General features: G+C 41.1%; 2 protein-coding genes across 9 annotated transcripts in view; one reads left to right on the top strand and one right to left on the bottom strand.

The window, feature by feature from the left end:
• The window catches only part of AP3S1 (adaptor related protein complex 3 subunit sigma 1), a gene marked incomplete at both ends in the record, with an annotated part of 50,841 nt that extends 42,362 nt beyond the window's left edge, over positions 1-8,479 (bottom strand). For all 8 annotated transcript variants that reach the window (XM_084251945.1, XM_084251946.1, XM_084251949.1 and 5 more), the window contains one exon: positions 8,411-8,479. In XM_084251945.1, the coding sequence (XP_084108071.1) occupies positions 8,411-8,479 (69 nt within the window). The remainder of the gene's footprint in view (positions 1-8,410) is intronic.
• A 483-nt stretch (positions 8,480-8,962) lies between these two features.
• ATG12 (autophagy related 12) lies at positions 8,963-17,168 on the top strand (the record flags this gene model as incomplete). Its single annotated transcript, XM_084252400.1, has 4 exons — positions 8,963-9,125; positions 12,702-12,838; positions 16,115-16,177; positions 17,109-17,168. The coding sequence occupies 4 exons, from the start codon at positions 8,963-8,965 to the stop codon at positions 17,166-17,168; spliced, it is 423 nt and encodes a 140-aa protein (XP_084108526.1).
• Between the last annotated feature and the right edge of the window lie 75 nt (positions 17,169-17,243).

The raw sequence follows: 17,243 nt of genomic DNA, 5'->3' as shown, positions 1-17,243 counted from the left end.
TGAGGTTCTAATTATAGTCATATCCATAGAGACCATAGAGAATGGAGGTTGTTAGGGGATGGGAGGCAGGGAGAATGGGGAGAGAGCTTACAATGTACAATGTTTCAACTGGGAAAGAAAAAAATTGTAAAGATGATGGATGGTGGTGATGTTGGCACAAAAAATATGAAAATACTTGATACACTTAAAATGGTAAATTTTAAGTGACCTATATTTTACCACAGTAAAAACTGGTTTTATAACAAGCACACTAATATATTAATGGCAGGAAATAGCAAGTCTATGTATTACATATGTGGTGGGATGATCTGGAAATCTTTCCTACTTAATTAAATAGCACACAGGAATCGCTGCAATTCAGTGCATCCTGCACATTGAAATTGAGCCCTTTCTTCCTGATAACAAAGAGAACATGACGGCAGCTAATAATTCTTGAATTACAAGAGGCTTCCAGCAAGGCAGGAAAGATGTGAATACGTCTCAAAACAATGACAGAGGTAGTCCAGTGGGCTTCATATAAACTTTGCCCAACTTCAATGAAGGCTGTGAAATGTTGTATTAAAAATAAATGCTTTTCTTCTTCAGTTGTATTATTATTTCTTAGGTGACTTAGGAAATGGAACTAGTTTGATCACTGACCTCCTTAGGACAGAAGTTGCAAAAAAATTTTACTTTCATTCATTGGGCTACCACTCCTGTCTTTCAGGGTAGAGAAGAAAATAACTGGGCAGAAGAGAGCATCACTGCCTCTGCTGAAGTTGCCAGAGGCACTGTTAAGTGGTGGGAAAAAAAACATGTAGAATTAAAGGGAAAAAAATCTCCTTTCTTGGGGAGAACATGTTGGGTTGATGTCATCAGACTGAATGATTTGAACAGTTTAGGAGGTTGGCATGATGTAGCCCATATTTCTCTCCAATCTCACTTATTGCTACTCTTCCCTGTAAGCACTTGGCTTCCTTACCATTCCTCAACAAATCAAGTGTTGGGTTTTTTTTGTTTGTTTGTTTTGTTTTTTTAAGCTTTATTTATTTATTTTATACAAGCACTGGGTACAGTCAGAAGCACGGGAAGGTGAGAGAATTCACCAGAGCCAGAGCGGGGAGCAGAGCAGGCAGAAGGACGGAAGTACACTGCTGAGGGGAGCAGCGGGTGGCAGGAGAGGTCTGCGCGCCATGTGGGACCCTCCTCCGGTGGCCGGGGAACAGCCAGGGATCAAACCAGCGCTGCAGAAGCCGTGGGCAGCTTTGCAACCCAGCACTCAACTGCTGCGCCACTGGGGAGACCCTTAACAAATCAAGTTTGATCCCATTTGAGGAATTCTGTCCCTTTCGTTCTGAAATATTCTTTCCTCAGCAGTTCTCATATACTTCCTTACCTCATTCAGTTGTCTTCTCAAATGGCAGGTCCTCACGGAGCCTCTCCCCGAAGATCTTATCTGATATAGCCTCTCCCCCATCACTTTTCATGCACTTACATGGTTTCATTTTTCCTCAGAGACTAATGATGATCTTAAAGACTTTGTTTATTCTCTACCTACTATCGAAAGAATGACATCTGTCTTATCACAATGCCACCAATGTTTAAAACAGAGTCATGCAAAAACTAAATATTTGTCAAATAAATTCGAGCAGGGAAAGAGGATATGGAGAGTGCAATGGATAGATCATGTCGTATCCGAAAAGGCCACGGCTCTCAAAGGACTAAGCTACAAGGCCTCCCTTTGGAATCTGAAGACCTCAACACCTGTTACCTAGAACGTTGGCCCTTATTCCTCCTATACTGCAATATCCTTCTGAGAGTTGCCTGATCCTTCAGTAAAAGAAGCTATTTACCCACACTTCATTTCAAAGAATTTGGTAAGGCCAAGGCTGACAAGGCAGAACGGGCCAGGAAATGTGAGGCTACAAGGTGGTCTATAACTCAGAATCACCTTGATTGCACGGGGTGGGCAGTGAAGAAATGCACAACCATAAGAACAAACAAGACTCCAAGTACTAAAATCAAGAATAAATTGTTTGACTTTCCAACAAAAGTTAGCAAAGATTTCCCTGTGGAATCAAGAAAGAAAAGGATCCTGTTAACACTCAGGTTACATATATGAGTTCATTTTTATAAAAAAGACAGACAGAGAAAAAAACACATGCAAATTATTGAAGTGCTATTAATATAATCTTAAGATTTTTTAAACAGTTTTAACAAGAGAGTAACCACACATTAATATATTTGTTTATCTGAAAGCCACAAATGCTCAATAAATCCACCAACAGCTCCATGTGTTCATTGTGTGTTAGTGCAATAAAGTCTGAAAGGTGTTCACTCTTCAGGAGAACATTCTGGAAGGAAAAATAAAAGACTGGAGGAAATATGTTAAAAACTGTTACCTGTGGATAGTGAAATCAAGAACGATCTTAGTGATGATAATACTTTTTTTCCACATAATCACAGAAAATGAGTCTACTTAAAAATTAAAACAATAAATAATTTAACAATCAACAACTTAGTCAGAGAAACATAGCTACCCTTTTACAGGCCTTTCTCTGTCTGTAAGACAGAAGAATTACCTATAATTTCCTATTTATAACTTTCCCCCAAACCGAAAAACACTAATTTTGAAGACTTTATTTCCTTCTTGTTTAATTTTCAGCAAGTTTAACCTATTTTTTAAAGCAAGTCATCAAGCATGCTACCGATGAAATTTATGATTTGAATTTTTCAATGATTTTTTTGATACAAGAGATACCTTTGAACTAGGATATTTTGGGGACCTATTCAGAACCATATATTATCAAGAGCCATTCCTGGTAGCAGCAAGCTCAGAAGTAATAAAATTATAGATAGAAAAATTAGTATGTATCCAAAAGAAATAATGTGAGATAATGAAGTAGAATAATGGGCACTTGGCTGCCCACCCAACATCCACCCCTCTCTTCCACCTCTCCAAGAGAGTATCAACTTTATCCATATTTTCACCGTATTCCTCAGCTCCAAAGGATCATGGTTAGTGATAGCTGTTAGTGGTCTTGGATAGCAGAAACCAGACTGAAGAAAAGGACAGTCAGAGACGCAGGAAGAGACTGCCCTTTCCTTGTGGGCTGATCACCACCGATTTTGAGAAGATAATCGACCTCTGCATATCAGCTTTGTGAAGAGCAAGAAAAAGAAAGAAACTGGATGTTTTGCTGATTTGCTCAATCTATTACTTTATGCTTCCTATAAGATACTCTAACACAGTTCTTTTTAAGCATATTTGAGTCAAACTACATGAAATCCTATTTATATAGCTAAAAACACCCTAACCAATATGGAAGGAAATAAATTCATTTGGAATTATCTTCTTAACAAGACAGCTCAAATACTCTGTGTTAATATATGTTAACACCTTAATGAATACTTAGAACTGTTGGCAATTATATCTTTTTCACAGAAATTAGTTTATCCCATCTGCCACATTTTCTTAACAGTCACTAAAAAAAGACAACAATAAACATAGGATGTATCTTTCTTAGGGACTTTTAAAAAGGAAAGAAAAAGTTATAATTTCAATACTTTATATTTTTTTATAGAAAAAAAAGTCCAAAAAGGAAAAAAGGAAAGAAAAAAAATTTTTTTTTTTTTTTTCCTGAAGTACACCTTCTGGGGTTGACTTTATTATAATTCTATGTGAAAGCTCATCTGCAAATTCATTTTTAAAAGCATTACCTTAAAATTTTTCCATGAGGTATAATGATTTAGATATGAATTTTCTGCTAGTAGAACAATTTTTGAAAATTATATGCGTATTGCATTTGTGTATTTCATAAACATACATATGCATTTACATTGCTTCTTCTGTTGAATTCTAACTTGATCACATGTTCTTTTCTTTTTTTTTTTTTTTTATAAATTTTATTGTTATATTCCCCATACAATTGCAGCCCCCCATTCTGACCCCAATCCCTCCCCTCCCGCCCCCGCCCCCCTAAAAGTGTCTCTGGTTCATAGTTTTTTGTTGATTTTGATTTTCACTTTCTTATAGTTATTCATTTTCCTGGTCCCTTATTTAAGTTTTCTAGATTCCTGCTATGAGTGAGACCATCCGGTATTTTTGAAAGAAAAAAATTTTTAATTGTTATTTATTTATACAAGAACTGGGGTACAGGTCAGAGGCGCGGGAGGGTGAGAGAATTCACCAGAGATAGAGTGGGGAGCAGAACAGGCAGACTGACAAAAGACACTGGTGAGGGGAGCAGTGGGCGAGACAGGAGAGGTCTGCTGGGCCATGTGGGTAGCTCCCTGGCCGGCCAGGAATCAAACCTGCGCTGCAGAGGCTGCGGACAGAGTCACAGCACAGCGCTCAACCCACTGCGCAGCTGGGGAGGCCCAAGAAAGAAAAATTTTTAACTCAAAAAAGGAAAGAAAATTTTTAGAGTTTATTCTAGAGCTTGGATTTGATTAAAGTAATAATCAGACACAGTTTCAAGAAAATGTTAAAAATTCATGTAGGTAACAGTTTGAAAACTCACCTATTTGCACTTTGTATGTGTGTGTGTGTGCACGCACTCATGCATGCATGTATACAAACAATTTTTTTACATCTGTGAAAAAACTAAGACAATTCATATAAAAGAAAAACATCTGTACCACATTAAAGTGTGGCACCACAGAATATGCCACAGTTCATTAATAAACACAGAAATCATAACCCAAGGGCCTTGTTCTGATGGGTATGTAAAAATTTACCTGGCTTATGAAATACAAGTCTCTGTCTTTTTAATAGACACAGACTGCCGGGCACATATTAAAAGACTACAGTTCACTGTTGCCAAGTCGCTGTGGCTAAGTATCAATTAAGGAGACAATTAAACTAAGAAAAACATTTGAACTTCAGCAGTTACAGCTTAAGGATACAGACAGCAAAATAAAAGAGGATGTATTGAGTCTACCTTGAATTCTTCCTAATGCCTGACTCTAGCAGAATAAACCAAAAACTTCAGTTTAGCAAAATATGTGTGAGACTTCGTATCTCACACATCGTAACAGCTCTGAGGCACAATCAAATGTAAAAAGCTACCACAGGAGGAAATGGAAATCTGCATGTCAGAAGGCTAAAGATGAACATACAGGGTTTGGGTGGAAGATAAGTAGAATATGGGCACATATGGAAGAGGAAAAATGTAACCCTCCCAAAAATAATAATCTCCACACTCTTATTAGACAATGACATTGTCGCTCTGCTTGTCACCAGCCCTGACAGAAGAAATTTTTTAAAAACGAGCATATAAATTGTTATAGCATGGTGGAGTATAAATGAGGAACGGAAATCCGGTGCAGCAAGGGAAACTGGCTGGAAAATGGTTAAATCGTTTACAGACTTCTCAGTGTCAAACCACTATCACTGGACGCAAATGTCATCATCCTAGCAGGGCGCCGAGTATTAACCCTGACACACCTTGATACTGCTTACTAAATTAAACTCAGCCTCCCATCTCATTGGATATGTATTTCTCACAGACTTTTTTCAAGTGAAAACAGAAACAACTGAAGTAACAGCTATTCCATCGTTACTTCCCTAAAGGAACCTATTTATTCCTGAACCTCTACATAATGAAGGACTAAACTTTAAGACTTGGAAAGGGACCCTGGAGGCTACTTCTGGTGCAAACTCCACCTCAAGCCAAGAGGCTCTACTGAAAGCATTTATTGACGATTTACTGAGTCTTCCATATTCTAGACACAACGTTTTATTGATGGGGTGACTCGGGGATACTGAAAACCGGACACCTTTCCTCCAGGAATCTACGGAATGCCCCAGGGACGTGCGGGCAGTGAAACAGAAGTCTGTCCAGTGAAGACATCAAAGTAAAATCCTAAGAACTAAGAGAACTCTATCAACAAGATGAAAGACTCTAGGGAATGCTTAAGTGATGTTTCAGTGGAAAAAGGGGTTGAACCTGGACATTTGGCAATGCAAGGGAAGGACATTTCAGGTAGAGATTCCCTTCTCAATCGTGTCTCGTTCCTCATTTCCCTGACAGAGCCTGCTCCTGCCATGCCAGTCTTCTCTGGTTCTTCATAGTCTGTCTTACAAACAGGCATTCCCTCCTTGAGGCCTTTGCCTCTGCTGCTCCCTCTGCCTGGAATGGGTCTTCTTGCCTGTCTCAAGTCTTCTTAGTGAGAATTTACCTACACTCTGCTATTTTAAATTCTTATCCTTCCACTTCCTATCACCCTCTCCTGCTTTGTTTTTTTCCACAGTGCTTATTACTATCTGACATGTTATATATCCTACTTAGTGGCTGTCTTTCCCCTGCTGAAAGAGCAGAAATTAAGTGCGTTCATCTCCAGATTTTGAAGTGCAGCCTGCACATGGTAAGCATGAAATCAGTATTTGCAGACAAACTGCTGGAATAAAGGAATGAAAAAAATTTCTGCGTTCAAATAGGTTATGCTCTAGCAGAGGACACAAATATATAAATAAATAAGTAAATCTTAAAAATTATTCCTCAATGTCAAAAAAAAATACACAGTTGGTAAAACTTCACTTATACTTTATAAAGAACAGACAAGAAACAGTTCCTGGCATCCTCATTTCTACAAGGCCAGCGACCCCTAGATTCCATCTACACTCTTCTAACCCTACCCCTGAGCAACACTTACGCAACGGCCAAAAATGACACCGGTGCTGCCAGAACTGCCTCTCCCCACATTAACCTTCACTGCTACCTACTGAGTAAAGGTAAAAGATATTTTTGCTCCCATTGTTGAATGTACCCCAAGATTTCCTAATTAAAAACACTTTTCTGCAGATGGTTAAATTCCACACAATAGGAGTGGTTACACGGATGTCATAAAGAACCAAGACACCCACTATTTTGAATTAAGCACAGAAACGGAAAAAACCATTTTTGAATTGTTTCACTATTGGAACATACCTTTTCTACACCGAAAACAGAGGGCAGAGGCAAAATGGTTAAGAGAAAGACTGCTTCAATAAAAGCTAGTATCACGTCTTAGGCAAATGAGCAACTGCAAAGTTAAGGGCATTTGTTTCACTCAGAATGATCGCCTAGAGTTTTATCCTGGATCAAAGACTGATGCAGAATTCTCAAGGAGAGCATTCGTGTTTCAATCACACTACGCCAAAACCAAACAGGAATAGAAAATCTTCGTTTATTGCTAGTTAAAACTAAAGAAACAGAGGGAAAAAGCTCAGTATTTCTCACTTCAACTAACACCTCCACAGACTACATTATCTTAAGCAAAGTGACATTTTCACAATTAATTTTTAATGGCAGGAATGATTTCCATCTGGGAACTGACAGGAGCACCAGCCTTGGTCCAATTTCAGCATTTAACTGAAAGTCAGGACACCTACTGTTTGGCTAGAAGCAAAATGTCCTCATTCTGCACAACAGTTACACGTCCACCTTAATCCTCCCGCTGAGAGCTCAAATTTATGTGTTTTTCCTCCTAGTGAATTGTGTCCTCAGCCAGTTATGCCCACAACCCCTCTCTCCATCACCCTCAAAAGACTGATTTTTTACTACCTCAAGCTTTCCTGCATTTATCACCAATATTTCCACCCCGAAGAGCTCCAGAAGATTATGATTTCTTCACAAGTCAGAGGAAAAACCACAACCGAGGTCCCATCCCTTCCCGAGAAAAAAGCCGAAGCAGCCGCTGCAAACCTAACTTTCAGGTGGAGTCCGGGTTCCGACCCGTCCCTGCAAACGTGGCCAGTGATTGCAGGAGCCCATACATGACAGCCGCGCGGGGACACGCCCGACGCGCCCCGCGGTCCCCACTTACCTCTCCTCCTCCCGAGGAGACACCCGCGTCACCCCCAGCCCTGACTGCCCTGGGCGTGCAGCCCTGCAAACGCGGGCACCCCAAAGTTCCTGCGCGCCCCCGCGGGTGCCCCTGGAAAGCCGGGGCCCACCTGCGCCCCGAGCAAGAGAAAGGAGCCCTCGGGGGAAAGGCTGGGAGTCGGGGAGGTGGGGCTGCGCGCCCGTCTCCTCGGCGGCTCCCCGGAGCGAGCGCGCCCCGAGTTTGCGGGCGCGGGTGGGCAGCGGCTGCCCGACGGGCGAGGGGCCCCCACCGGGAAGTGCCCAGGGCCGCGCCCGCACCCCGCGACCGGTCAGTCCACAGAGAGGCGAGGAGCCGCCCGGGCACAGCCATGTCGGAGGCGGGGGGCGCGCGGGGCGCGCGAGGGGCGCGCGGGGCGCGGGGGGCGCGCGGGGCGCGCGCGGGGGGCGCGGCGGGCGGGGGGCGCCCGGCTCACCCCGCCCCCCGCCCCCCGCCGCCGGCTGACAGCCCGGGGGCGCGAGGCAGCCGGGGCCCCCCAAGGGCCGCGCGCGCCTGAGGGGGTCTCCCCGCGGAGCCGCCAGCCGCCAACGACGCCCCCTCCCCGGGCGGCGGCGCGGGGACTCACGTAGGGCTGGTAGAACTTGGAGAGCCGCGGCTTGCCGTGGTTGTTGAAGATGAGGATGGCCTTGATCATGGCTGGGCCGGGCCGACCGGGTGGGCGCAGGGGCCGGGGCGGGGGCGGGCGCGCGAGCCTCGCCTCAGGATCTCGCCGGCGAGCCTTCCCCACCCGCCCCCTCCCGCACGCGCGCGCGCGCCCCCGAGCCGCGGGGCGGGGCCGGGGGGGGCGGGCCGAGGCGCGGAGGGCGGGGCAGACGCGGAGGGAAGCGGAAACATCTCTGGCCGGGAGCCTCGACCGAGCGCGCCTGCGCACTGGGCGTGGCGCGGCGCCCCGGCCCAACGACTGCTTCCGGGGGCTTGTGGCAAAGGGGAAGCTGCGGTGGCGATGTCGACGTTTAGGGGTCTGCGGCAATTTCAACTCCGAGGCCCAGGCGGCAAGTGCGACGTGTACTATTGAGTCGAATCACCCACGCTTCTCAGGCGCCTCCTTAGTGACGCTCCCCGACGCAAAGCCCGCCCACTGACGCACCACTTCCGCGCTCGCTGCCCGCGTAGCAAGATGGCGGAGGAGCCCGAGCCGGCGCTGCAGCTCTGTCCAGCAAGTGCTGCTGAAGGCGAAGGACCCACCGAGGTCTCCCCAGAAACAGCCACTCCGGAGCCCCCTTCTTCTGCTGCAGTCTCCCCGGGGACGGAGGAACCTGCCGGCGACACCAAAAAAAAAAGTAATTTGGAAAGCAGTTTCTCAGTGGGCTGACACGGGGTTGCGTCCGACTTAGGGGTCGGGGCGAGGACAGAAGCAAGATTTAGAGGCTGGCGCACCCCAAATGTTTTTGCCCAGTTAGGAGAGAGGAATTGTACTTTCGAGGCTTTCAGTGCTTCTCGGGAAACACGTCTCTGGATGTACCTTTGCGCTGTAGGCGCCGGATAGGAGCCGCGTCTCGGTAGCTCCAAATACTTAACACAGGAGCTGATGATTTGAACAATAATTTTTTTTAAGATTGATACAAGAGCTGAGGTACAAGCTGGGGTAGGAGGATGAAAGGATTCACCAGAGACAGAGTGGGGAACAGAACAGGCAGACTGACTGAAATACACTGCTGAGGGGAGCAGCAGGCGAGGCAGGAGAGGTCTGCCGTGCCATGTGGGTAGCTCCCTGGCCGGCTGGGCATTGAACTCGTGCTGCACAGGCTGCGGGTTGCTTCATAGGGCAGTGCTTAACCCCTCGCGCCACCAGCGAGGCCCTGAATAATTGTAAATGAAAGATAGATTTGGCTGTTGGCAAGGTCTGCACTAGAACCCGATCAGTTAGCTATTTTTTTTTTATCAAGTGCATGTAAATTTAGTTCTTGCACCAGAAAAACTTAAAAATGGAATTTTACCAAATACAGGGAAGGCTAAAGGCCTGGGCATTTTTAAAGATCATTTCCGAACCTTTGTAAGCTAATCATGCCATTGTTAGAACTAGCTGCCCTCAGCCCTTTAATGCTTGACAGTCAGTTCAACTTTGTGAAATGCAGAAATTCCAAATGTTACTTGACCTGAAGAACTCTATGTAGAGTTGCCTATGAGAGAAGGTGCAAAACCGGATCTATTTCAAGAGGTTGATCCTAGGTCTCAGAGACTTTTGCCCCTTCCACAGTCCTTAGATATATGTGTGGCATATTTTTTGCTGGGTGATCGCACCTTCTTTTATGGAACTTAAGTTTCTGCTCCTGTAGAGGATAATTACCTCTCTCATCACTGTCCCCTTTTAAGTCAGACTTCCTGTGCATTTGGGGGAAATGTGTTGTTTCTAGGTGATGCAATAACAGAAATAGACACTGATTAGTATTTTTATAAATATCTGCTTGTCTCTTCACAAGAATCCCATGAGTTTTAGAGATTTTTGTTCCACTTTTTCTTCCTGTTTACTATAAGCAGGAGTTTCAAAGGGGTCAAGTTCTCGGTCTTAGTCAGTTTATTACTGGACCCTGAAAATAGGTTTGTGAAACAGGGGCTAAAAAATAATGGCTCACAACCTGAGTGTGGCCTGAGGTCATGTGGCATGTTGTCTTTTGTCTGAACAATTTATGTGTATTTTAACCAATATTTAACAATTGGGTATTCATTTCTGGTTCTTTTGAGCAGTTGAGTTTGTCCCATAAAATTCAGTTTCAAGGTACTGAATTTCTGCCCTGAAATTTTCCTTTATTTTGGTTTAATCAGTGAAGCAGATCCATAAGGTTATTGTTAGTCCTGGCCACACAAGGGGGCAGAAGAGGGTGCTTTTGTAAGTACCAGTCCCAACACCTACTTACAAAAAGGTCCTGATGTGTACACTTGTGTTCTTATACATATTCCCCCAGTTGATTCTACTGTGTAGCTAGAATTGAGAACTACAAGCAATTCACCTTTAGAAAATTTTTTTAAAGGTATGGCTATAATTACAATAAATACTTAGTCTTCTCTGTCTTTACTTCCTCTGTCAGTAGTAAAACTCATATTTGCTACTTCACTTTCTTAAAATGCCTAATTGCAGCTGAGTCCTTGACAGCTGGAGATTTGAGGGAGAGGGAAGGGGAGGTGAAGAGTGAGTTAACTAAAACCGCCTCAGTTATCTCCCCATCCATCCCTAATTTGTAGATAACAGAAGATAATTATGAAGTGACATATGGAAGATAAACTTTAGCGGCATGTATTTGAGGGCTGAATGTGAATAAGTTGCTCTTTGCGACCTCATTGGGTCCCAACTGGGACAAAAAAGATGTCATAAAGTACAGTTACCTTTAGGGGGCAGCAGTGCACTACTTTGCTTTTCAGAGGTGCTTTTGATTGTAGTTCATCTGGTGAAGGTGGGGTGTGTTTAAGCAAAGTAACTTCAGCAAACTAATTCATAGTCTCTGGGCTTGTGTTTTGTATTGAAACCTTGTGATTTCTCTCTCTAAAAACTTTTTGGCCCCCAGTTATCATTTTTTATACTTTTTAAAAATTTTTATCAGTTTTCTTTATTAAAAAGTTTGTCGTAGAAAAACTTGGTAGTTACAAAAAGCACAAATAAAACAAGCTATGTTCACCTGTAAGGTTACTACTGAGCAGAATCATTTTGGTGCATATTCACATCTATGTGACTGTGCTTGTAATGGTTTTAATGCAGTTAAGATTATATTATACATATGTTGCAAAATACACTTTAATAATATTTCTTTTATAATCAAAACTTAATAATCTTAATGTTCAATAAGTGTGAGTTATGAACTAGTGCTGTTCTAAGTACTTTATATGGTATTGACTCATTTAATCCGCTTAACAACTTTATGAAGTAGGTATTTTTATCCTCACTTTATAAACTGGCACAGATTTAAAAAAATTTTCAGCTATATATACATAGAAAGTGGCAGAGCCAGAATTTTTTTTTAAAGATTTATTTATACAAGAACCGGGGTACAGGCCAGATGTGCAAGAGGGTAAGAGGATTCACCAGAGACAGAGAGGGCAACAAAATGGGCAGGTTGATGAAATACACTGCTGAGGGGAGCAGCGGGCGAGACAGGAGAGGTCTGCTCGCCATGCGGGTTGCTCCGAGGCTGGCTGGGGATCAAACTGGCACAGCAGCGGCTGCGGACAGCTTCACAGTGCTGTGCTCAACCGCCTGCACCGCGAGGGAGGCCCAGAGCTAGAATTTTTAGCCCAGGAAATTTAGAATGTGTGCTGTTTTATACATTATATACTACATGGTAATATTCTTATTAACCAATCCCCTCTAAGCATCCTTTTTGGATATTTAGGTTTGCCAGTTTTTTTCTATCAAAATAAAGTTTCTGTGAAGGCAAAATCTTTCTAAGTTTATCTTAATCTCATAGCCTAGATTCCTAGAAGTACTATTGAGTCAAAGTCCATCTTTAATATTTGGATATGTATTACCCTGTTACTCTCCAGAAAGCACACCATTTTGTATTCCCAGCAGTATTATCTCTACACCCTTTACCTTTACTGGTTTGGTAGGTGACAAGGTATATGACATTGTTTTATATACATCTTTATTGGCCATTTATATTTCTTCTCTTTGGAACTGCCTGTTATATTAAAGATTAGTTTCATGGGGAAATCCTTGTGGGACTATAGGATCAAGAGAGAAACCCACAGACTCATCATGAAAAAATAATTGTATCTAACATTTTTATTTGTCGGGCATGCCTCCAGTATCATAAATACATAAATTGTATATATGTAAAGGTTCAAGTTTTGTAAAGTCTTATGTCACATTCTTTTTAGTTGTTTCAGTTTAATTGCCAGCCTTTTTTTTTTTTTTTTTTAAACAGTTGACATCCTGCTGAAGGCTGTGGGAGACACCCCTATAATGAAAACCAAAAAGTGGGCTGTGGAGCGAACCCGAACTATCCAAGGACTCATTGACTTCATCAAAAAGTTCCTTAAACTTGTGGCCTCGGAACAGTTGGTATGAAACCAGTGGTGATCATTTCCCTAATTGCCTGTATGGTTTCCCTCAAAAAAGCCACTAAATGCACACATAGGCTCTCTTAGCACATTGATAAACACAAGAGTTTTTATTTGAGGGGAGGGTTAATCTGTTTTGACATCAGTATTGCTTCCTTCTCATTCTTGAGGTAAACAATGTAGCTTTGTCATATGTCATGGAAGAATTAAGACACATGAGTCACATGTTCAGCACTACAGGGTAGCAGACGTAGGGATTGCTTTCTTCAGTGCCACTGGTTTTCAGTTTGGTATTTGACTACAGATCTCTGTCTCTGTGTACTGGTGTTTTGTCATTTATTAATATAGCAGACACCTTTATCTACGCATCGTAATCTTGGTCAATAATAACACAGTATATGAAAGAATATATAGTTGAAGAATCACAAAGTAATTTTAAAATACAAATTAGGAATTTGTATGTATAAACATTGAGGAGGGAATATATTTGCTTGTGAATACAGGAATGAGACTGGGTGAAATGAACTGGTTATTAAAAGGGGTGTCAAAATGTATATCTTTTTGTCAGTGAGAAAGAAGAAATTGACTGTAAGTGGCTTTCACAGAAGTGACAAATTCAAAAGTAAATGCAAAATAGGTCAACTACTAGGAGTTATTTCAGAGTAACACAGAGTCAAGGCTTTCTCCAAAGAAGGTCGTCTGGAAATATTGTCGGAGATAATTGAGTTTTGTAGGTGAACGTGTCTCTTCATAATGAATCAGAGTGATAAAAGCATCTGCTTTCTAAAGAATGCCATGTAGAGTTTAATTAAATGTCAGAGATGGGCAAGAAGGTTATGGTGTCATCCATATGCATACAGTAGCTAAAATCTCAGGAACAGAGGACCTTGCCTCGAGTACAATACTACATGAAAAGGTCAGGGGAATGAGGACACATACGTGAAAGGAGTGAGCAGAGGTTTTATCCCTACTTAGGGTGCCTTAGTGGTGGCACAGGTGGTTGAGTGCCGCGCTGTGAAGCCATCTGCAGCCTCTGCTGCGCGGGTTCAATCCCGGCTGGCTGGCAAGAATCCCACGTGGCGTGGCAGACCTCTCCTGTCTTGCCCGCTGCTCCCCTCAGCAGTGATTCCATCAGTCTGCCTGTTTTGTTCCCCACTTTGTCTCTGGTGAATCCTCTCACCCTCCTGCGCATCTGGCCTGTACCCCGGTTCTTGTATAAATAAATAAATCTAAAAAAAAAAAGATTATACCAAGTACCTGAGAATATCACCCCAGAATAACAAGCACAAGGTATATTCAGGTAAAATTATTAGATGTGACATAAAGAAATTCTTTGGACTTGTGAAGGTAAGGGGAAGAAAACATGATTTGGAAAAATAAAATAAGGTTATCTTTATCTTTAAACTTGAGCAACAAAGATAAAAGTTAAGTAGGAGATAACAATTTGACGTACAACAAAACTGACTTAGGGAAAGAGCCTTTTAATAACTAAAGAAACCTCAACGAAGATGGGTGATAGTAAGATAATGTTACCTTCCCAAGTTCTGGCATTTAACAAAAAATTTACATTTTGAAAACTTGCTTCCACTGAATCTTAAGCTAGTTTAATTTTAAAGTCAATTTCAGTTGTTAACTCTTGTTACAAAATCACATTGAGTTTCTCTAATACTACAGTACATCTATTCTGTTCCCTCAACACACACCGTTTTGTTTCATCCTTTTTCCCTGCAAAGTCCTAATTACTTTCCTTACCTTGTTAAATCCTATTTTATCCCTGAGGTATCTTCCAGGAAGCTCTCCCTGACCTTTTTACTAGGCTAAATTAATGCCACGTCTCTGTCCTGCACACCTTCTGAGATACACTTTTACATCTATATCCTTATCTATTTGCATATGTCAGCTTCCCCAGTTGGTTGAAAACTCAGTGATGAGAGAGATTATATTAATATTCATAGTTCATATCTTGTTCATAGTTCATATCTTGTACAGTTCCTAGACTATAACAATCATCATCAAGTGTTTGCTGAAATAAACTAAACTGTCATTCAGAGCCCTTGTGATTAAAAATGTATGAAAAGAGTAAACTACATGTCAATTCATAAACAGCCAGAAATGAAAACACAAATTATCTCTGTATTATAGGAAATGCACATTAAAATGCACACTGATTTCTCTTTAGTTTATGAAATTTTTATGTTACATTATTTGTCCTTAACCATGAACTTGATATTTAAGCTGGAAGTATTTTTAAATAACTCAGTTATAACTAACATCTATTGACTACCTACACTGGGCACCAATACTTGATGTGTACTGTCTCATCTTTCTCATCAGTCTGGAGAAATATAGGTGCTATTTGCCAGATTATGAGAAAAAATATTGGTATTTGCAAGCCAGATCTATCTCAGTAAATCCAGTATTCTTAATTACCGCACTTGTCTTTCCTAAGGGAGAAGCAATACGCTAGATTAGTGACCCAAATTGTAATTATCAGCTAACTATTCTGAAATTTTTGTTTGGGTTTTTGTGGGGTTTTGTTTTTGTTTGTCCTTTTTTTTTTTTGTAAGACTAGGTAAAGCCCAAGAAACTTTAGAATATGATCGTAGACCAGAGAAGATTGAATATTTCATCTGCAAAATATTGTTTTCTAAAAAAAGAAAATTATCAAGTCATTTTGACACTGGTTTTCGTTTTTGGTAGCCCAGCAATTTTTTCAGTCCTAAAAATGTTTTAGTAAAACAGTCTAAACTGAAACATTAAACAATGAAATCTTTGAAAACCAAGATTGTGAGGACATTGTTTTAGTTATGTTACTTTTTTTGTATTTCTGCCTGCAAGTGACTTTACATTAGTGGCTTCCAGCCTGAAGTTTAGTATCTTTGAGAGTTGTCAAAGGTGGTAAAGGTAAAAAAAAAATCCAACTGTATCTGTCGTTTAAGAAAAATGCATGGGTTATCTCAAATATTATATTTCCTAATTTATTGTTAGAAATTATTAGTAAACTGAAAAATTGTTTTTAATTATGTAATTTATAAAACTTCAAAAGCTATTTGCAAAAATAGTATTTGAAAGTAGGGGACTTCTGTTGGAGGAACAAGAATTCCATTGTTTTTTATTCTTCCTGTATAAAGACATAATCTTTATAAAGATCTCATTAATTGAATGATTAGCACTTTAGACAAGCCTTATTCAGTTTGAAATAGGTGGCTCATTGGAACCCAGAAAAATAAGCTAACAAGGATACCATCTGATTCACCATAATTTTTCTTTTTTGCAGTTTATTTATGTAAATCAGTCCTTTGCCCCCTCTCCAGATCAGGAAGTGGGAACCCTCTATGAGGTAAAATATTACTGTTTTCTTTTCTTTTTTTTTTCTTTTTTTTTTTCTTGATTTAAAGAACAGATTTATTAGGGAAAGGGGACAGAAGAATGAAGGATACTTGCATAGACACAAGCGGGAAGAAAGAGCTGCTCTGAAAGGGACAGGTTTGCTAAGAGACGCCTGCACAGTTGCAGGAGGGCAGCCTTGAGGAGAGAAGTCCTGGCATGGTACAGGTCACAGGCAGGCGGGAAGCTGCTGCCCTGCAGGACAGAGTTGGTGAAAAGAGGCACTTGCATAGTCACAGGTGGGCAGAAGGAGTGCTGCTGCTTTATTTTCTTAATGGAATAAACACACCTGACTATGGTATTATCAAGCTGTATCATAATTTTAAGAGATAATATGGCTTTCTTAATTTGTCTTATCAAGGAAAGAAATCACTTTCTTGTTTTCTGCTATATCTCTAACACCCTGAATGTAGCTGGAGCACAATAAATTATACAGATATTAAGAAATTATGAATAATACAAGCTGATGACAACTTTGGTGTATACCCTTTACATCTAGTTTCTTCTGTGTTGTTTATATAATCAGTAATCCAGATCTGCTATGGCCAAGAAAGTGAAAAGGGGGAGAGATAATGGGTTTATTCAGCATTTCTACAGTTTCTTGGAACATATCAAAATATACAGAGTAGCACACTTTCTAGAAAGAGGATAAACATTAGAAATACAGAGAAGGAACAAAATTAATGTGTAAGTCAATCCATGCCACTAAATGCTGAAAGGACAGGTTTTTATTAAGCATAGTTACTGTTAAGTTTAGTAACAATTTATAATTGTTGGGATAGTTTTATAGAAACTTAAATGTATGAAGGTTTTTATGACACATAAAACGTTGATTTCATTTAAGAATAACAAAAATAATTTACTGCTTTTTTTTCTTTTTGCAGTGTTTTGGCAGTGATGGTAAGCTGGTCCTACATTACTGCAAATCTCAGGCATGGGGCTGAACCACAAAGGAAAAGATGTTGCTGACTTAAAATGAATCTTCACAAAGGAAACAGCTCTGAAAGTTTTGTTACTTA

Source organism: Talpa europaea (genome assembly GCF_964194135.1).
Source record: "Talpa europaea genome assembly, chromosome: 13".
Classification (NCBI taxonomy): domain Eukaryota; kingdom Metazoa; phylum Chordata; class Mammalia; order Eulipotyphla; family Talpidae; genus Talpa; species Talpa europaea.
Note: the sequence above shows the minus strand (reverse complement) of the source record. Positions and strands in the feature narration are given on the sequence as shown.